We start from the raw sequence: 22603 nt of genomic DNA on the forward strand, positions 1-22603 counted from the left end.
GAAATGTAAGATTTAGTGACAACACAGCTCACATCGGCCCGGGCCATCGGGTCATCCTTATTGTTGAGTCAAATGCTATCGAAAGCAGAAGTCTTAATGAACAGATGTGCACATTAGGTCTTACCCTGATACTGTCAGTTTAAACTCTAAACATTTTTTTCCCTCCATCTTTCCATGGAAACATCACTCACTTCCTCCAGTTCTTCAACATAGTGGAAGTGTTATAGTACCCTTGATGTTGTATTGTTTCTACCTGTGAGCATTAGTTTTATTGCTCAGAGGGGATGTTGAGAGTTCTCTTTCCCCCTCATCATGACTCACTGCTTATGGTTCTATGTTTGTCAAAAGGGCTATATTTTCCCATCTTGTCACATCATCACTATGCATGGTCACTAACTTCCCTATCTTCTGTAAAGTTTGCAGCTGAAGCAAAAAAATATTAAAATATATGTGGATTAATAATTCATTGACATTTCTGTCAGCACTTTTCCTCCTGACAATGACTTTCAGAAAAGCAAGCCCCAGCAACTACGTCCTAGAAAAAAAGTTGTACGCAAATGTATATAGACGTTTGTAATTGTAATGAAAAAGAACTGTAATTGGTTAACTGTGAGATACCATAGCATATGCAGTGAAAATATATATTCAATTTAACAGGAAAATACACTGTGTATCACTGTACAAATTATGGGTTTTGGAAGTGAAACGTCTGAATTACCTTATAATTTATGCTGAAAATATATATTATATTCAACAACACAATATATGTATGTTTACATTACAATATTTCTAAAATAGTTTTTTTGCTATGTTATTTGTGATTTGTGTTTGTCAGTTTATACATTTATTTATTGTTCAAGGAAACGGTTTGAATCGTTTAAGAATGGTATATTATTAATATTTAAGATAAAATATATATAAAAAAATATTTAGATATATGTCACTATATGCTTAACATGCTTAACTCACTACAAAGACAATCCCTTATGAAATTTATCGTCACCCAGTATGAGTTCATTTTTTTCTGTCAGCTGAAAGTTGACAGTGTACAGTGCGAATATAAGAGATATTTTTATATTTTTGTAAACGTCCAGTATGATAAACATGCCCTATATGTCTTGAAGAACTGAAAGAAAGATATAGCACTAAATGTGGTCTGTGCTGTGTAGATAAACATGTCATCATACATTAGCTGACTATACATGGGCTCTATATCATTTTGCAACATTAAAGCGAGAATATTCTGCTTTAGAATATTTAACTTAGACTTCAAATTCATTGGAATATGGAATGTGATGCAACTGACTATAAAAAAGTATTTCTGAAACTTGAAAAATTCTCTATTTATGTCCATGTTTGGTAAACATCTCAGTAGGTAATTGTGGGATTTGAGGTCATCCGAAAATACATACAGTAAATGAAATCTTCATTTTGCATACCGCAAAACAGCAGGTGACACTAATCTTAGCTAAGCTGTTACGTATTTTCATAAAACAATGATAATGAGCTTAGTCTGACTTCTTAACCTTTCTTTTCAGTTCCCAAAAATCCTGTCAGCTCTTCACTAAAAATGTTCTCTGAAACTATAAGAACATATAACAATAACTTCCCAATTTCAAAATAAGAAAAATAAAGATCGCACATAAAAAGTAACACCAACTGGACGAATTTCTGTTTTGGCTCTTGTAGCGTTTCATTCTCGTGATGGAGGGTCTGGTCTATTATTTGAACAGGTCTGTACAGATGCAGGATTTTCAGGCAAGGATCTGCACTCAGGAACAAACAGCTCCGGGTCACTTCTAAGCCTCACTGAGCTCCCAGCAGCTCTCCAGGAGCTTTCCTCCAGCACAACACACACAGCCACAACAAACCACAAACCATCCTGCAAAGTGCGCACAGACACACTCCTGCACAAACAGCGAAAGAAACACGTAACGCGATCGCATGTGAATGTGGTCGTGAAAATGGTATCGACCAGATACAAAATGATAACAGCAACTAATGCCTCATGTTCCTACCTCACCATTCTGTTCGGAGCCTGTCAGAGCCCCTGCTTTGCTTCAGAGTTGGTAATCCACGCTTGGTACAGTTACACAAGGAGGAAGAGAGGGGGCAGGGACTTGTAGGAGTGCTGCTGGTTGGAAAGAGAGGTGGGGGTGTTTAATCTGGGATTTGGATGCGTGTGAGCTGCCCTGATAGGAAAGGCAGCTAGCACAATCAGCTTTTGAGCAACTGTCCATCCCTCCTGCCCCCCTTCCTCTCTTGCTCTCTCTCTGAATGTGACGCAGCGTTGCCATGCTGCACGTCACACTCTTACACTCCTTATCTTTATCTTTGCTATCATTATGTTTAAATGGAGAGTGGCAGCTTTTGGGAAAAAAAAAAAAAAAAAAAACAGCACTGTACATACTGCACACACACAGCAAACAAATTGAAAATGGTACAGTACAAGATCATATTCAGAGCAGCTTAGGTACTAAAGCATACTAAAAAACCATACACAAGTAAAAGTGTTTTATGGCATCAAATAATCATATTTTCATTGCAGTAAATCAGTATTTTGTATTATTTTCCAGTAAAAAAATTTCTGAACATGCTTAAAACAGTTATCTTTTGCTTTAATACACCAACGTTCAAAGGTTTTGGGTCAATAAAACTAAAAGCTAAAACTAAAAAAAATTTTAAAAAAATAAATAAAATAAATTAAAAAAAAAAAAAAACCTAAAACTAATAAGATAGCATATATTTGATCATAAATACAGTAAAAATTATATATATTATTATAAAATATAATTTGATTTTACCTCTATTGGAAAAGCTGGAATTTCAGTGGCCAATGGCCATTATAAGAAATCAATCTAATATGCTGATCTGGTAATTTGGTGATCAAGAAACATTTATTATTATTATTATTATTTGTTAAAAATGGTTGTGCTGCATAGTAGGGATAGTTCACCCAAAAATGAAAATTCTGTCATCATATCCTCACCCTCAAGTTGTTCCAAACCTGTGTGAATTTCTTTCTTCTGCTGAACACAAAAGAAGATATTATGAAGGATGTCGGTAACCAAACAGTTGACTTCCATAGTATTTTTTTCCCATATGGAAGTCAATGAAGTCAACTGTTTGGTTACCTATATTATTCAAAATATCTTCTTTTGTGTTGAACAGAAGAAAGTAATTCATTCAGGTTTGGAACAACTTGAGGGTGAGTAAATGATGACAGAACTGTCATTTTTGGGTGAACTAACCCTTTAAGTGTGGAACTTTTTTTTTCAGGATTCTTACATGAACAGAAAGTTTAAACAGCATTTATTTGAAATAGAAATATTTAGTAACATAAATGTCTTTATTGTAATTTTTCACCATATAATGTGTCCTTTCTGAATAAAAGTGTCTTACTTTTAAAAATTACCCCTTTGTCAAAAGTTTTTTTTTCTTGTTTTAATCATAAATCCTACAAAATTTAATGAGAAAACGCTTATCAATTGGATAAGAAAAATACATTTAATTCAAGATACATACTCTGAAAACAAGTCTTAATATCTTACACAATTTTGATATATTGATTCTCAAGTAAACTTATGTTTTAAGGATGGTTAAATATTTTTAGTGGTAAACAAAACAAAGATACTGAGAAATAATTTTTTATTATGAGACAAAGCTACTATAAATACCACAGCAAGTGACTTTTAAGCACATGTGGAAGTTTCTATAAGGAAGATTTGTTCCTTTGCTCAAGCACTTTAAGTGTGCACTTGCCAGCTTATGAAAACAGTATGTTACTGTAAAATGCTTGCCAAGTAATTCTGTATCTAAATGTCTGACTGATTTTAAAAGAGACAGAGTAAAGAACGTGAATAAAATGTACTGCTCAGGTTTACGAAGCTTTTTTTCTAATTACAGAGGAACTTTGGCATGAGTCACTAACGGACAGAGAGAATTAGGACAGACCTGAGCGCCAGGAAAACACCCGGATTTCCCCAGAATGGAGCTGGACACAATATCATGAGTCCAAAATATTATGAGTTTTAACCCTAAGCTTTAGATCAAGCTGAAGTGTGTCATTTCTGTGCCACCAAACATAATTGCAAAAAATAATAATGACATGTTTCCCAAATATCTGCAATTGGTTGGACAAACAGCCTCAAATACACACCACTGGTTGAGTCAATGTTGCTATGCCAGGATGCTCAAACAAACAGCAGTGTTTTCCACCAAAAAGTCAGTGTTTACACTTTCGAGGAATCAATCTACTCATTTCTGGTCATCTCTGCATCTCAACACAAATGCCCAGTTTTACAGAGAAGGCTTAAAGTAATAGTTCACAAAAAAAATGAAAATTCTGTCATCATTTACTCACCCTCAAATTGTTCCAAACCTGTTTGAATTTCTTTCTTCTGCTGAACACTAAAGAAAATATTTTGAAGAATATGGTTAACCAAACAGTTGATGGGGTCCATTGACTTGCATACTGTAGTATGGAGAAAACAAATACTGTGGAAGTCAATGGGGTCCATGAACTGTTTGGTTACAAACATTCTTCAAATTACCTTCTTTTGTGTTCAGCAGAAGAAAGAAATTCATACAGGTTTGGAACAACTTGAGGGTGAGTAAATGATTTTCATTTTTGGGTGAACTATCACTTTAAGCCAAGTCCCAGAATAAAAATGCAGTTGAGCTGTCTTAACTTAAAGCAACTTGTCTTGCACTGACATATCTTAAAATATGTCAATGCCATTGTTTTGTCTCAAGATGCACACCAGTAATGTTTTTTTTTCTTAGGCACGTTTATAAAAGCTACTTAAATGTCCTAATTGAACTAAGGCTTGTCCTGTTTGTGAAACCAGTATTTCAAAGTCGAAAAATGGTACACTTCAGCTTTAAGTCTTATCAATTCTCTTTAATGCTTTATCACCCCCTTTTTCAGTGGAAGTAATATTGTCCTGTAACTTCCCTTTACACCTTATAAAATCTCATAAAGACACAATAAGTGTAATCTGAGGCCATTAGTGTTATAATAGTCTGATTAATGAATGCAAAGGAAGAGCGCTTCTGTTCTTTTAGCTTCCCCTTCAATAAAATAAATGCAGGACTTGCTCCCCTGCTTTAATAATTAACGGCCATTGTCCAGCATACAGCCTGATAAAAATAGCAATGAACTATGGCAAAAAAAATTTTACAAGATGGACGAACACCACAGACATTGAATGCTGTTAAATGATATAATTGTTATAAAAATAATATAACTATTTTAATAATAATAAAACCAACAAGCAAATGAGATTAAAAATGCCAAAGGATATCTAAAACGGGAATGGTCACATAATCCATATTGGCACATACTGTTGAGTGACACCAGAGACTCTTACTTATGATAACTCGGGGGCACAAACGGGTTGTACAGTGTGGGCCAGAGAGAGAGTGAGAGAGAGAGAGAGAGAGTGAGCAATATCAGGCGGAAAGTGCTGCAGCAGTGTTCTGACAGGGGAAACACACAGGCCCACGTGCACACAGAGACCTGCCTCTTCCCTCTTACATAATGTCTCAAGTTCAACACAGTCGGCTATTTAAAGCGACAGGCTCGGTGACAAAAAGCGATATACATAGTACCCCCAACTCAGCTTCAAAGACCCTCTCTCATCTATATTGGGGGCAGACGGGTCTCTGTGGCTGGAATTTGGTACCGTTGCTGATATTTTTAGAAAAGCTGATTATGCTACCACATAGTCTAGTGATGACATGGTGGGTAATATATATATATATATATATATATATATATATATATGTGTGTGTATGTATATATATATATATATATATATATATATATATATATATAAATATAGTCAAACCAAAATTTATTCAGACACCTTGAACATTTCATTCATTAATATGGTAATAAAATATGACAAATATGACAAAATATGAGTTAAACTGTGTCAGAAAAAAATAATCTTAATTATGTCAGATAACACTTAAGCAAAACATGGTCAGGTCAAAGTGTCTGAATCATTTTTGGTCCCAAATTTGTATCAGTTTTACTGGTAGTCCACTGTATGAAGAATTTTTGGGTATAATATGTCACAGTTTACTTTATTTTGCTATCCTCACTTACATAAATGAACTATAGTGTCCTGCACCCACTAGTAAAAATATATCAAAAATATCAAAAATGTCTGAATAATTTTTGGTTTGACCGTATATATACATTGTTCATTTTTGTTTTTAAAAGAATTGATCAAATATACAGTAAAAACAGTAACTTGTAAATTATATATATATTATATTGCTATATTATATTGTATAATATACAATAAACAATGTAATTAATATATTTATTGCTTTGGTGGAAAAAGCTGAATTCTCAGCATCATTACTTCAGTCTTCAGGGTCACATGATCTATCAGAAATCATTTTAATTTGCTGCAGAAACATTTCTTATACATGTTGAAAACAGTAAAAACAAAAAACAAAAAGTATTCTTTGATGAATTAAACATTCAAAAGGACAGCCTTTAAAAAAAGTCTTATGTCAAACTTTTGAATGGTAGTGTATCATGGTTTCCACAAAAATACTAAGTAGCACAACAGTTTTCATCATTTATGTGAATACGAAATGTTTCTTGAGCACCAATATGGAATATGTCTGAAAATTCAGCTTAACCATAACATGAATAAATTACATTTTAAAATATATTAAAATAAATCACAAAAACAGTTGTTTTAAATTGTAATATTATTTACAACAGTACTAAGTTTTGTGAGCATAAGAGACTTCTTTCAAAAACATAAGGCTATTTCAAAAACCAGTACTGGGCGATAAACGATCGATAAATGATATCATGTCGAGATCGCGATAAAATTTGGTGATAAGCTCTGGACAGTTTTACTTGATATGGATTCATCTAACAGCATATCACACAGCATACATGTGTCGCTCACAGTGTTTTCAGCTTCTGCATTCTCAATATATGAGGAAATGAACACATGAACTTCATCTCGAGAGCTGCTTTGAGAGTCACTTCACAAGCTTTTCAGCGTTTCATTTGAGAAATGCTACCGTCAAATACACACTGAAACTGAAACTTCACGACAAACCGTCAAAATAAAAGTTCGGTTTAACTTCAAGAAATTATGACAGAAATACATCACTACTGTATACAAAAATGTACTTCTCAAAGTAATATTAATTATAATATACGGAATATCATACAGCCAAGATATTTTTTCATCCATGTTTTTAATTTACACAGTTCGGTTGTGCAGCATCTTATTTGATTTTAAAAAATAAAAATGCAATGTTTTGTTGTAAATTAATTGTTATATTTCAATTTGATTACATTTTAAAAGCTTGATTAAATTGTTAAAGTTTATATAAATTTGTATTAAATCATAAAACACAGATTCCCCCCCCCCCCCCCATTTTTTTTAATTTTAAAAAAAAAAATGTATTTATTTTTTTATCATGTTTCATATCATGTTTACATTCATTCTCAAAATCTAACAAATATGTTTAATACATTTCCTTCCCTATTAATGGTAAATGAATATTGTGATAAATATCAATATCGTATGATATGGAAAAAAATATTGTGATAATATTTTTCGCCAAGCCCTACATGGAAGTAACAGTATGGGACATATATACAGTATATGGGACATTATGGCAGTGAATCTGAAAGTGTGAGATGATTGATTTTAGCCTCCATTACAAAAGACCCCAAGCACATAAATGTAAGGTTAAATCAATTCCCACACATAGCTAGAATGCTACATTCAAGGTTTGACGTGGTGCCAGCCTCTCTCTGCCCTGACTGAGGGAGAAATATTTTGCCATTTTTGAGCTTGCCCGGGTTCAGACAGCCCAAGGACACGTGAAACAAAATCTAACGTCGACAATCATATTCAAAGTCTTGACAGCTGATAACAACCCTTCCAACAGAAATAGCCTCCTGGAATGGGGTCAAGTCCTGGCTTCGCATCCTAAAAGGGGAGTCTAGGAGAATAATAACAACTGATAATTTCTGATATGAACCATGAAATTTAAGACATCCATATAATTTACTACATTTACATTTACACTACAAAACTGTGCCGGTCATGCTGAGTATCAGTGAGTCGGCTGGACTGATTTTAAGGGTCCATTTATAAAAAGAACGATAATCATCAATCCATGATGTGAAATCCACAAATCATAACATATGACCACTATGGTAACAGACTGCAGTTTGACACTTTTCATTTTAATTCGAACATAAATATCAATAGCACAAAGGAAAACAAAACTGGTGCTTTGAGGGCAATAAGATAAATGGATGACTGTGATAAAAACTCAGCAAAACTTTGGTCATGACAAGCAGAATTCCTGGAAATTTTGGACAGGCTATCTCATTTCACCACACTGGAGGTAGTTTTCCTCTCAGTGAATTTTTAGTTCTGCTATCGGTCCTGTCCCTTCTGCTTTCAGATATGCAAGTCTAGTGTTTTTGTGTGTGTGTGTGTGTGTGTGTGTGTGTGTGTGTGCGTATTCAGCAAGAACGCATTAAAGTGACAGTAAAGACATTCATAACGTTACCATTTCAATTTCATATACTGTAAATGCTGTTCTTTTAAAATTTCTGTTCATCAGTGAATCTTGGAAATGATGTATCACGTTTTCCACAAAAACCTTAAAGGGTTAGTTCTCCCAAAAATGAAAATAATGTCATTTATTACTCACCCTCATGCCGTTCCACACCCGTAAGACCTTCGTTAATCTTCGGAACGCAAATTTTTGTTGAAATCCGATGGCTCAGTGAGGCCTGCATAGCCAGCAATGACATTTCCTCTCTCAAGATCCATTAATGTACTAAAAACATATTTAAATCAGTTCATGTGAGTACAGTGGTTCAATATTAATATTATAAAGCGACGAGAATATTTTCGGTGTGCCAAAAAAAAACAAAATAAAGACTTACATAGTGATGGCCGATTTCAAAACACTGCTTCATGAAGCTTCGGAGCGTTATGAATCAGCGTATCGAATCAGCGGTTTGGATACTCACATGAACTGATTTAAATATGTTTTTAGTACATTAATGGATCTTGAGAGAGGAAATGTCATTGCTGGCTATGCAGGCCTCACTGAGCCGTCGGATTTCAACAAAAATATCTTAATTTCTGTTCCGATGATAAACAAAGGTCTTATGGGTGTGGAACGGCATGAGGGTGAGTAATAAATGACATTATTTTCATTTTTGGTTGAACTAACCCTTTAAGTAGCACAACTGTTTTTAACACTGATAATAAATATTTCTTGAGTAGCAAATCAGCATATCAGAATGATTTCTAAAGGATCATGTGACACTGAAGACTGGAGTAATGATGCTAAAAAAATTCAGCTTTACCAAAACAGAAAATTTTAAATTGTAATAATACATCACAATATTACTGTATTTTTACTGTATGTTTGATCAAATAAAAAATCAAATAAAAGTCTTAATAGTGAGTATATGAGACTTCTTTCAAAAACAATTATAAACATCTCACAACCCCAAACTTTTGAACAGTAGCATGCATGGATGTAAATGAAGGGGAAAATGTACGTGAATCACAAACTTAGTGTGGAAATTTTGACAACAGACAACTATTTACGAGCAACCAAAAATTCATGACCACATATTTTCATGACCCCACAAAAATAACCGCGCAGTGAGCCATCTCTTCCTTTTTCCTCTTTCCTGTACTCACATGCTTACACAAACACACACATACACAAAAGGTGCTTTATGAACCAGAGATAAGGAAATAAAAATAATGCCAAATAAAGAACGCAGCAGCAGGTGGCCTAAGTGACCAAGAAAAAGTCTTCCACATTACATAAAGATAATAATAATAATAATAAAAAATCTATTTTGGTCCACCCAGAGCAGTTTAAATGTTGTTTACGACTGAGTTAAATATGCATGAGCATCAGGGCTAAGTAATTTTTTTAGCCTCCGCTGTGTAAACCTCTTGTGAACAATAAAACAATAAACAATAAAACATTTGTAAGTGTAATATATGCAAACCCTATATTTATATAGTTTTTCAGGCTCTTGTTTGTGTAGCATAGTTAACTGCAAATCAGCAAAACATACAGGTCCCTTTCAGTTTTGCACATTAGACAGATTCATCCTCCATTATGTACTGTTAAGTGGGATCAGTTTTCATACCATTTAAAGGAATATGCCATCATTTACTCACCCTTATGCGTACGACTTTTTTTCTTCAGTGGAACACAAATGGAGATTATGGTCACTTTTATTGTATGCAATGGAAGTGAGTTTTCAAAGGCTGCCATTCCCTAACATTCTGCCTGCCTAACATCTCTTTTTGAGCTTCAATGAAGAAATAAAGTCATGTAGGTTTGGAGGAATAGCCTAAATGATGACAGAGTTTACATGTTTGGGTGAACTATTCCTTTAATGTGATGAGAATGACACCATGATAATCAAATGACGCTAATAATAGTCAATGGTAATTGTTGGCAGCAGAGCTATTTATATAACAGATGATGTAAAGACAGAGTAAAGGCCAAAGGCTCACAGACTACTCTGACAAATGAAAGCATGCTGGAGAAGTCAAACCAAAAGCTAATTCTGAAATATGTTGAGCTAACGGTAAATGAGTGGATAGTGCAAGTATATAGCCACACAAAGTGTTGTTTCCATACAATACATTGTTTACCCAAGGCCACCTGTGCAAACTCTTACAATAACTGATGTGTGCTTCAGCTCTTTGTGTAGGTGTGTTACACAATGAATCTCTAGATCTCTGTTTATGCAGATTTGAATGAAATCGTAGGCCTGTGTCCAACTTTTGGAAACAAACCAGTCAAACCACACGTAACCATGGGCTATATTCTTTTTAGATGCGTTTTAATCCCGTCTAAATTGAAAACCCAGCTCCAGAGTTGTTTAGCAACATCTAATTATAAAATGCCTCAGGGCTTACCTTATTAAATATTCATTATTATAGTACATTTATCGAAATTTCACGGGCTGTGTTTACTCTCCATGTCTTGGATACAATGTCGATTAACGACGACAACAAGAAACACTACTGCTTTATTTGTGTTTCATAAGTCTTAAGACAGCTAGAGCTGATCATCATGACGACATTTATACAGATTGACAGATATTAAAACACGTCGCGTGCTGTAGTTGTCCAATCAGTTTTACTGACCTCATTAATATGCAAATAAGGACGTTATTTGGGTAACGGGGTTCCATACAGTATGAAATCTACCTAGGATTAATGACTAACCCTGGATAAAGTATGACAAGATAACCCAGTGTGAAATTTTTAATTAATATAGTCTCAGTATTTTAATTTGGTCTGCTTATTTGCAGCTTTAAAGATATTTTCAGCGCATCTGTTCATATTTCTCTATTTTTTAATCTAACGGTTATCTCAAATCTCTGTCATCCGGCTTTTTAACTATTGTTATTTTAGCACACGATATACAGTAAATACAGTAAGAGTTCTTTACCATAAGTCTCCTAATAAATCGTCTAAAGCACAGTTTAAACTGCATTGAGAGAAACTGTCACAGTCACTTTGTGCTACTGCTTATTCATATTCGATATCCGGTCGCGAGAGCTACATACTACTGAAATAAACGAAATGAAAAAAAGACTAAAACTACTCCTAAATACTCTACTGTACAAAACCCGTTGAGCAAAGCGAACACATACAGTATAATGGGCCAGAGAGGATCAGGAGCCTGGAGTAAAGACCGAGTCCGACTCATTGAGCTGTGTGTCGTGCTCGATTCATTCATACAGTAACAGTAGCCTACTATCTGTACCCGCTCTTGCAGTTTTAATGTCGCCTTCAGCTTACCTTCGAGACGTCATGGCCGTCCTGGGAGCTGTCAGATGTCAAATGTGTATGAGCGGACTGAAGGGGAAAGTGTAATAAAATGATCCTGCCTTCGCCGAGTCACTGCAGCGGAGCTGAGCGCGAGCGAGGGGCGTCACACAGCTCCCGACTCTCACTCACTCCCTCCGCCTCTCACTGACAGAGGGAACACACTACTGACAACAGACTGGAAAAACTTTATCTAGCCGTTTAAAAAAATCAGTTATTATTAAGCTCTTACTATTTACCGGGACCATATGACAGGACTGGTTGGAGAATAGCCAGCCACCAGTTGACACCACTATTCATGTTACTGTATTGTATCTCCTCAGCTCGGGGACAGATTGAAGCTATAGCTAGACATATATTCATCGCTCATTTGCAGCAATACAACAATGTGCGTTTGCTTTTAAATTGTAACATATTTAGGTATAAGTTGAGTATGTACAGGATGATGATGCATCAGCCAATGTGTTATTATAGGAAATATATAAAAACATTTGCTAATTTAGTAGTTATATAGCACAAAATGTCAACATTTAAAAGAGGGATATTTGCACTCAATCTCCCATCCCATTCCCATTCTTATTAATATTTATATTATACTTTAGTGTCATTAATGTTAGATAAATAAATATATATAAATATACTATTGTATTTAGAATTTTATTTTGACAGTTCAGGAGAATATATAAATATATATACAGTCAAACCAAAAATTATTCAGACATTTTTGATATTTTTACTAGTGGGTGCAGGACACTATAATTCATTTATGTAAGTGAGGATAGCAAAATAAAGTAAACTGACATATTATACCCAAAAATTCTTCATACAGTGGACTACCAGTAAAATTGATAAAAATCTGGAACCAAAAATTATTCAGACACTTTGACCTGACCATGTTTTGCTTAAGTGTTATCTGACATAATTAAGATTATTTTTTTCTGACACAGTTTAACTCTCTATGTGTATGTTTCTTATATATTTGGCTTTTTTAATTAAAATGTTTAGGCCTGCTTACCCCATGAAACCAAAACTGGAAAATATTGACACATTTAAAATTAGCAAATACTACATATACATTTACCATTACAGTCCAAGAAAAAAATATATTTGACTCATCTTGTACATTTTTAGGTCACCTGACAAAACTGTGTACTGTTTAATTCTGTTTAGAAATATAGTAATCATTATACCATGGAATTATTATTTGATATCCCAATATTTTCATTTGAGATATTTGCGTCCTTGAAATTGATCGTAAAACTCTAAGAATAATAGCCATATTACAAACAAGAGTAATAATAAAAACCTTTAGGATTTTTTTAATGTGATTACATATGAACACTTTTAATGTGGTCTTGTGTAAGAGGTTTTTAGCACCTCCATCTTTTACTGCTGGAGGTGACAGACATTTAGAGGTCCAAAAACACCTCTGAGAGAGGGCCATAATGAAGTGATGTACATACTATATATTCAGTTCTCTCCCTCAAGTCATGACACTCTTATTTTAGCAGATCCTGCTGTAATTATCACCTTTATTTCATTTCCAAGCATGATTATTATAACTCTGTTAGCTGTAATGCTGCTATTTTTGTTAGGGGATAGAAGATACACAACAGGAATGTTGGCTCTGTTTTTGTTTCAGCAGTTTCCATTTGGGCCTGACCCCATTTGCATTGGGGTGATTTGAAGGTGGCAGCTGTGGGCACTGTAGCAGTGCATGGCTGCCATGACGTCACTGGACCTAAGGGACATTAATCTGTTGGGGGACGCAGTTATGCAATTTTCTGAAATGCGGAACTTTATCTATGGATTTCTCTCTCTACACAGAGAGTCTGACCAGGTGTTTTCTGTGTAAGAGCCAATGCAAATAATGTGTCTGTAACTTTATACTTGTGGACAGTGTGCAACAGTTTCTCTACATTTCACCCATATAAAGGCCTACTGGGAATTATCAATAACACTTAAATATTTACGATGTATTATATATTATAGAAGCCAATTTCCACCACATAAAAATCATGCTTTGGTGAATCATAATAGTGTTAAATCATAAAAAGTAAAACAGTCACAAAAAATCTGACTTTTTAGGCTTCAACTTTATTTGTCATAATGTCATAATTATGATTTACCAAAGCATGATTTATTTTTTATTTTTTTGTGGCAGAAATGGGCTTCCATAGTATGTATATATCAAAAAGATATATATATCAAAAAGAGTCACTTGTGTATATATTATATATATACACACACAAGTGACTCTTTTTGAATGAGTCATTGAATCATTCATTCAACTGATTCATTCAAAACACTGCTTCAATCAGCAACGAAACAATTGATTGTCCGAAATCGTAGGTAAAAGTAGGTACTTTGAATAAATAATTACTTTATGACCACTAAAAAAAGATTCTATATAGTATGATTGAGTGTATTATGGATGTAATCTGGACGCACTACATTCGTCATGTTGTCATTATCACTTCACTTCAGCCCTTTCTTTATGAGTGAGTCATTGAAACGTTCACTCAAACGATTTGTTTAAAATTCTGATGCATTCAGGAACTAAAGCAGACACAGTAGTTGGTTATGCTTTGACTTTGTTTAGAGCTATTTACATTTTTGTGTGAACTATTCCTTTATGGAAATCATTCACTAAAAGAAGAGCCAGTACTGCTGACAAGCTCCGTTCCAAGACGCCCTTTGACCTTACAGCCCGAGGACCCTGTAGTCCAAACTAAAACCTCATGAGGAGGAACAATGGGAGCCACAGATCCCCTGATGTAGCCAGACAGCTGAAGCCTTGTTGAAGCCATGCAGTAAAAGAGCCTTTATTGCTCTGGTGTGAGCATGTGTACTGAAGGAACCTTCTGCTCATCTAGAGTGGATCATTTCATACTCATTGCCATACAGAGAAATAGAATGGATTTTTCCATTAACCATTTTACCCCTAGAGCCAGTTCTTTGACAAGATCTGTTTATCTAACATCTCCAAGCAACCCTGGGCCTGTCATGTCTGATGACATTTTATATGCCCCTAAGAGAATCACTGTTGCACAAATGATCAATACACTTCATTCGTTTCTAGTATAAAGTAATAAGACATTACTGTATGTTTCTGCTGGTTTAAAAAAATGTGCTCATTCAGTGTTATTGCAGGAATGTGTCTTTCAGTATTTTACCAATGTATACCCTAGTAAAAAAGTAATATATTTAAAATACATTTATTTCATACTAAGTATAGTTCAAATATATTACTGATATATCGCATGAGACTGACTGATATAAAAATTATAATTAAACTTTATTTGGAGTACTACTTGTGCACACTGCACATTTCTTAATATTAAGCCTAAAATGTGTTTTAATGTCAATATTGATAAGGATTCTATGAATAATATCAGTCTTTAAATGCAAGATATTTAAAGTGTACCTAAAGTATACTTGCAATAGTTCAACTTTATATAGGAATATCTTTAGTTGGACCTCAGCACTACTTCCACACAATTAAAGTGCATTAAGTACAAAATTAGTTGTTTCAATTTAGCAGACTTTAAGTATACCAGTTTAATATACCAAAAGTACAATTGCAGGGTATTTTTTATTAAGTACATAACTATGTAAATGTATTAGTTGTATACTTAGCATGAAATAAATGTATTTCAAATACATTTTAGTATATTTATTTTTCACTAGGTTAGAAAAATAAATCTCTCCGTACATTTCTCCGTATCTTATGTTCTTGACGTCAAATGTATTTTCAATCAAACTCTGCTGCCTTTTGGCACAAATTCATAATATAGCTGATACAATGTTTGGCCCAAATGTTTGTTAAAAGTCATTTATGAATATTAATTTAGCTATTCAGCCTGTGTCATGGTATGATTTTGCATTGTTGGGTCTTTGAGGTAATGCATTTCTTGATTTGAAGAACATTTTAGTTGACTTTAACAAATACAATTAAACATAATATAATATACACTACCATTCACACTACCATAATTTTAAAAGAAATTAATACTTTTATCCAACAAAGATGCATAAATGGATAAAAAGTGACAGTAAAAACTTCACATTGTTAAAAAACATTTTCAACATTAAGGAGAAGAAATGTTTCTTGAGCATCAAATCAGCATATTAGAATGATTTCTGAAGGATTATGTGACACTGAAGACTGCAGTAATGATGCTGAAAAATCACAGGAATAAATTACATTTAAAAATATATTAAAATAGAAAACTTATTATTTATATACAGCTATATATTGTATATAAATTGTAATGATATTTCACAATATGACTGTTTTTACTGTATTTTTGATCAGATAAGAGCATAAAACCCCAACCGATAATATAACACTAGGGAGACTCTGGGTTAGACAATTTGGGAACTGGAGGGATTTATTCACAGACGTTATCAGAAGTAAATGTTACAGAAAGTCAGGTCAGTTTGTTTTACATTTTATTTTATGGTGGTTGGAACACAAGACACAAGTAATAAAGTTAGTAATGGTAACGTCATGCCTCTCATTCTGTGCACTGCCCATCAGGTCTAGTTCAATCAATCTAAACAGTAGTTTACAAATGCCAGACTGAGAATCCTCTTAAGACATAAATAAGATACTGAAAATAGTATTTGTACAGTAAATAGTATTTTTGTAGAGTCCAGAACCACTATTATCGAGGCCTTCTGGAAATTCTCATAAGCATTATTAATATAATTATTAACATTTATGAATTAATTTACATGATGGGAATGAGGCTAATATACTGGCAAAGTGAGAGCACAGAACAATATGGACATGAACTTTTGTCACCCATGAACGGTGAATGATTTTAAGGCATTTCTCAGTTTCCATTCACACAGCAGATTTCCATGGCGGTTCTCACAATTAGCCTCATCCCTTGAGAGCAAAGCTACTGGAGGATGTCAAAAAATAACTCCCATTATTATAAAAGAGATCGAAAAATCGAGTCCGCTGGAAAAGTGAAGGTGAGGGCGCTATACTAAAAAGGGTGGATGGTCCATACAGCTCGTGCAGTAACGAAGGGCTCCCGGTCTCAGACATCGTGTGACGGCCGATCAAACCCCAGACACAGATTATTCCCCGATCCCTCCCCTCGCTCAGGATATGCCGTGTAAAGACAAGTCAGACTCGCTTCCAGTGTATAATACTAAAACAAAACCTCAGTAACAAATTTACACAGGGCTGTACATGATTATGATGATGATCTTGCATGTCCCAGGGTTTGTTAAAAAAAAGAAAATTACAAAAAAAGAGGCATTAAAAATAAGATACGATGATACTTATTTGTATATTGCAAAGCATCTTGTATCAAACTCATATTTCTTGCACGGAGACAGCACCACAGCATTGCATTTGTCTTGGAACAGGTTACAAAAACCATTTTGACTTGACAAACCCATGCATTAATATTTTCACTGGTTACCGTTGAACATGAACAGCTGTTATGGGGGCCACAGTCATAGGATGCAAGGGGTCTACATACATCATCCCTTTTTTATAGCAAGTGCTGACAGCATTTTAAAGCGACATTTTCATTTGATACATGATAGAAAAAAAAATAATTCAGTGAATACATGATTTTTGTTCGATGACGGAACATGCCAAGAATGTCAATGCTGTTTTTGTCCACCTGATGTGTTTTGAGTCTCTCATCTCTTCCTGTGTTACAGCGCCTCCCAAAGTTGAGTTGTTGCAACAGCCATTTTTTCCAACACACACACACGCACACAAGAAGTCCAGATTGACAAATAGCAGGTATATATATATATAAAAAAATTTCAATATCTCCCAACTTGAATAGTCAGATGTCCAGATTGCAATGTAGTCAGCTACATTTCTGCCCTGAATGGAATGATGAAGAAAACCAAGGCAAAATCAACTTAACACTTAAAAAAGATGCATGCAACAAGTGGTCACATAGTATATATATCTATATATATCTATATATGTAATTGCTCTTTAGATATGCACAACACATGAGACGAATGATTGCAACAAAAAATAGCATCTTCAAAATTCACAGTCTCATGTATTTCGTTACTATTTATTACATCTCACAGGTCAATAATGACATTTGCATGATAAAAACAATGGTGAATTTTGAGGAATGCTAAATGTTACGTCAGCTACTATCAGTTTGGGATTCAAAAGCTCCAAGTTTTGAGCTTTCGCCCCTGTTAGTGGTATCATAAATGAGGAACATCGTACATAGTCTTGCTCAGTGTATTTAACAGTTGCTGTCATGTGTCGATAAAGCGGAAAAAGTCGTTTCTTTTAGACGTAGTAACGGACCACAGCAACAGCTCAGAGGAATGTTTGGTGACTGCCGGACAGCGAGCGAGAGCTATGGCACCGAGAGAAGGCAATCCAGACGGTACAAACAGCACCAGTCTCATCTGCCACTGTTCAAGTAATAAGCAAGTACATGTTCTGTTGTTTGTCACAGAAACGTAATATGACTTTTTGCTTGTCTTGTGACACCATGTTCGCCGACTGAGGACGTGATTATGGCTGGACGCAAAGATGGGGAAAAAAAACAAACCAAAAAAACAAAATTATAATTAAAACAATGTAATTTTTCCAATATAAAAGGCAAAGAAAAGTATACAAAAAATAGAAAAATAATTACAGCAGTAGACATGGTGTTGGGAGGAACGGTGGTGCCAGACTATTTGGCAGAACAGTGTAATATTTTGGGACTGTTTAAGGCGTCCTCCACCAGATGTAGGTCCACCCCGTCGACTATCACGTCTTTCACGCAGCCGACAAAGCCTGTGCTGTAAGCCTTGGGCAACCGGCGAGCTACAGACAGCTCTTCCAGACCACCTGAAGAGGAGAGGAATGGAAAAGATCAGATACTTATGAATTAATAATTCATGATGTTTATATAAAATACTTTTCACCTTAAATTTTAAAGATTGATATACTATTATACTATATAAAATACTGTTGAAAATACTTTTACTCAACATGACATTTTTAGAGTGATTAAATTAAAAATTTTCTTGAAAATGTTATAAATGTTTCAAAACGTCAAGAAACCAAAATGAATACAAAGAAATTTAATACATTTTTTTTTTTTTTTTTTTTTACCGTGGACACTCATATGTATGGGAAGCTTGTTTCTGCCACTGAATAAAAAATAAAAAAGGTAATTGTGACTTTTTGTCTCACAATTCTGACATTTTTCACAATTTTCTGGCAATTGCAAAATTACATCTCGCAATTATGACTTATCTCAGAATTGCGTGATATAAACTCGCAATTGCGAATTATAAAGTCAGAATTGTGATATAAACTCGCAATTGCGAATTATAAAGTCAGAATTGTATGATATAAACTCGCAATTGCGAATTATAAAGTCAGAATTGTGTGATATAAACTCGCAATTGCGAATTATAAAGTCAGAATTGTGTGATATACGCTCGAAAATGCGAATTATAAAGTCAGTAAACTCGCAATTGCAAATTATAAAGTCAGTAAAATCACAATTGCGAATTACAAAGTCAGAATTGCGAGTTATAAACTATAAATTCTGAGAAAAAAAGTCAGTCTTTTATAATTATAAAGTTAGAATTGTGTGATATAAACTCGCAATTGTGAGTTATAAAGCCAGTAAACTCGCAATTGCGAATTATAAAGTCAGAATTGTGTGATATAAACTCGAATTATAAACTATAAATTCGGAGAAAAAAAAGTCAGTCTTTTTTTCCCTCAGAATTGGACTTTATAACTCAAAGTTTATATCCCGCAATTGTGAGTTTATATCTCGCAATTCTGTGAAAAGAAGTCATAATTGCGGGATGTAAACTCACAACTGTGAGAAAAAAAGTCAGAATTGTGAGATAAAAACTTGCAATTACCTTTTTATTTTTTTATTCAGCGGCGGAAACAAGCTTCCATATATATGTCAGTGACCCATGTCTTTGTGTAACCTAAGATATTACCCACCATGCAGGCGAGCTACAGCGCTATATATTATTCAAGGGCGATGAACAGTCTTGTAGGTTATGGAAACCCTGTGTAGAAGGCTGTTAAAAACTTAATCACACCTGAGACACTGATGGTGTAATGTGGGGGTGTCAGAATGTGAAAAGATAGAGACACAGCACTCAGGAACAGGTGAGAAGATCAAACAGTGTTTTTGGGAGGCCGGGCTCTGGGGACGTTCTCTGACAGCTCTGAATGAGAGTTACGTTCGCCTCCCTCAGGGACCTGACACTGTCGAAAATCCAGCTCCGTCTCCCGCTCTTTCAGCACGGCGAAAAATGTCTCCCCCTATTGCGATTCGCTCACGTTTCTCCTAGTTTTCTCTCTTTCTTTCGCCTCTGCGTGTTTCCTCTTTAATCGGATTGTATGCTTTGCAACAGGAGGATTGACGGGGCTAATTTCAAGTGAATTACATCTGAATAAGTAAATAAATAATGACATTTGAAAGAAGGGATTTTCGGAGGGAGCTCTTGATGTTCGGGCTGTCTGAGGATAATGTATTCTAGCCAGCGGGCACTGACAGCACCTGTTCTACTGGCTAGCCTCGTGCTGAAATACTTTTCTCAGTCTTATATCATAGAATAAATCCTCTTTCTTAATCTTAATAGGTTTGTCAAAAGAGAATGAGATGGAAAACACAGAAACATTGGAGTTTTTAAAACAACACCCTATAGTAGAGATTCATCCTGGAATTAATAATGAACTATTATTATATATTGTGTCTTAACATTCACGTTTTTGTGAAGTTCATGTGTGATGCTTAGGGGTAAAAAAAAATGTAGCCCTTTAGAAGCACTCGCTGTGGGGGAAGATTCAATTAGTCGTTACGTGCTAAGCGGGGACTATTTGGAGAAGGTGTACCTAGTCGGTTTGTAAATGTGCTATGATTGAGCAAAGCAGCGTAAGATGGACTTACCCAACCAGAGAGCACCGTCTGTGTCCAGCTGTGTGGCAGCCAAGGGTGATGACCCAGTGACAGCTGCCTCATTACCAACCTGCAGTGAGCCATCTCTGAGCGCTCTGCGGAGAGTAGAGAAGCACAGGAAGACAGTGAATCACAGCTCAACATCTAACACTGAAAATCTGATTTTGCCTTCTGGCAAACTTGTGGTTAATATGCACTAAATTTGCGGCAAACAAAATGGTAGTAATGAGGGAAGAAAGAAGATTGTGGCTTTTCACTGGTAGTGGTAAACCTGCAGTAAACGTTGGACAATATGCTACTGTTGGGAAACATTTCTAATAGCAAATCTTTGGCAAATATAATTGTCTGCCATTACTGGCAAACAGCTCTATGGCAAGCCTGAGGCAAATATAAATGACTTCCACTGCTGGAAAACACTTCTATGGCAAAAACGTGGTAAATGTAAATGCCATTACTAGCAAACATTTCTATGTGTCAATCTGTGTCAAATATAAATCAGGGCTCAATAATAAGGATGGCCATCTGCCCCAGGGCCACTGTGAAAACTTCATAATTTACATTTTTTTATTATGTAATGTACATGTATTTTTATGCATGAATGTGTCAGCAAGGTAAAATTATTATCTTTGTTGAAATTGCAAAAATTGGTAGCATCTGTAAGAATAGTAAGAAACCAATCACTATGTTTTTGCTGTGTATCATGTTGCAGCATTTTCCAAGAGTTAAAGAATTTATTTTCAATGTCCATTTTTTAAGCAGGTTGGGGTCTGTAAGATATTTTTGAAATAAATTAATACATTTATTCAGCAGGACGCATTAAATTGATAAAAAGTGACATTCATAATGTTACTAATGACTTCTCTTTGAAATAAATGTTGTTATTTTAAACTTTCTGTTCAAAGTCAACTGTTTTTTAATGTTGACAATAATAAAAGCAAATCAGCATATTAGAATGATTTCTGAAGGATCATGTGACACTGAAGACTGGAGTAATGATGCTGAAAACTCAGCTTTGCCATCATTGGAATAAATTACATTTAAAATATAAAAAAAGGAAAATGGTTATTTTAAATTTTAATAGTTTTACTGTATTTTTGATTAAATAAATGCAGCCTTGGTGAGAGACTACTATCAAAAACTTTAAAAGAATATTACAATTTTTACATAATATATTTAAGAATTATACTTTTAAAATTAAACAGTTTAAAATGTAACAAATAATAAACAAATAAATTATACATTTAATATTTAAAAATGGCATTAAATAAAAAAAGTGTCATTTTTTATTAAGGGCCAATAAAGTTGTTGGCAAGGCAAGTAGAAATCTAAACCAGGGGTTCCCAAACTTTTCCATTCCAGGACCCAACAAGAAAAGTATAATCTATCTCAAGACCCACCAAAATATTTTAATCAAAAGTTTGATAAGACAGAAACAGAGTATTTAATAAAATAATAATTTTATTTTATAGTACAAGTGTAAAATTTCAATACTAACACTTACGTTTTAATTTCTTAATTTATAGGTGTTAAAGAGTATATGAAATATATCCATAAAAATTTCAAACTCACTCAAAATTTTCAAGCTCACTCTGGTCTGGATACACAGCAAAATCACCAGAGTTAAATTAACTCTTCTCGGAGTACATATGGTCCCTCTCTAAATAGTGTTAAAGTAACACTAAAGTAGAGTTAAAGTTAATGAGATAATTAAGCGATTAATTGAGTGATGATTGAGCGTTAACCTGCTGTTAACAAGCAGAATCAATGAAGAGAAAC

The 22603-nt window shown here is 34.4% G+C and overlaps 2 protein-coding genes across 17 annotated transcripts in view; both read right to left on the minus strand.

Annotated features, from left to right (window-relative positions):
• The window catches only part of ptpn11b (protein tyrosine phosphatase non-receptor type 11b), a 31670-nt gene extending 19619 nt beyond the window's left edge, over positions 1-12051 (minus strand). For 2 of the 3 annotated variants that reach the window (XR_007927426.1, XM_051879600.1), the window contains exon 1: positions 11865-12051. Coding sequence is in view for 2 of the 3 variants with exons in the window: in XM_051879600.1 (XP_051735560.1) it covers positions 11865-11878 (14 nt within the window). In the remaining variant the exon portion in view is untranslated. Of the gene's footprint in view, positions 1-2018; positions 2242-11864 lie in introns of those variants that run through there. The other variant, XM_051879601.1, reaches the window with a different exon arrangement.
• A 4208-nt stretch (positions 12052-16259) lies between these two features.
• Positions 16260-22603, minus strand: part of agrn (agrin) — a 261972-nt gene continuing 255628 nt past the window's right edge. For 12 of the 14 annotated variants that reach the window (XM_051879042.1, XM_051879031.1, XM_051879028.1 and 9 more), the window contains 2 exons: positions 20819-20922; positions 16260-18738 (listed from right to left, as the gene is read on the minus strand). In XM_051879042.1, the coding sequence (XP_051735002.1) occupies positions 18581-18738; positions 20819-20922 (262 nt within the window). In that variant the 3' untranslated portion in view covers positions 16260-18580. The remainder of the gene's footprint in view (positions 18739-20818; positions 20923-22603) is intronic. The other 2 variants (XM_051879030.1, XM_051879029.1) reach the window with 2 other exon arrangements.

Source organism: Ctenopharyngodon idella, chromosome 22, assembly GCF_019924925.1.
Source record: "Ctenopharyngodon idella isolate HZGC_01 chromosome 22, HZGC01, whole genome shotgun sequence".
Lineage (NCBI taxonomy): Eukaryota > Metazoa > Chordata > Actinopteri > Cypriniformes > Xenocyprididae > Ctenopharyngodon > Ctenopharyngodon idella.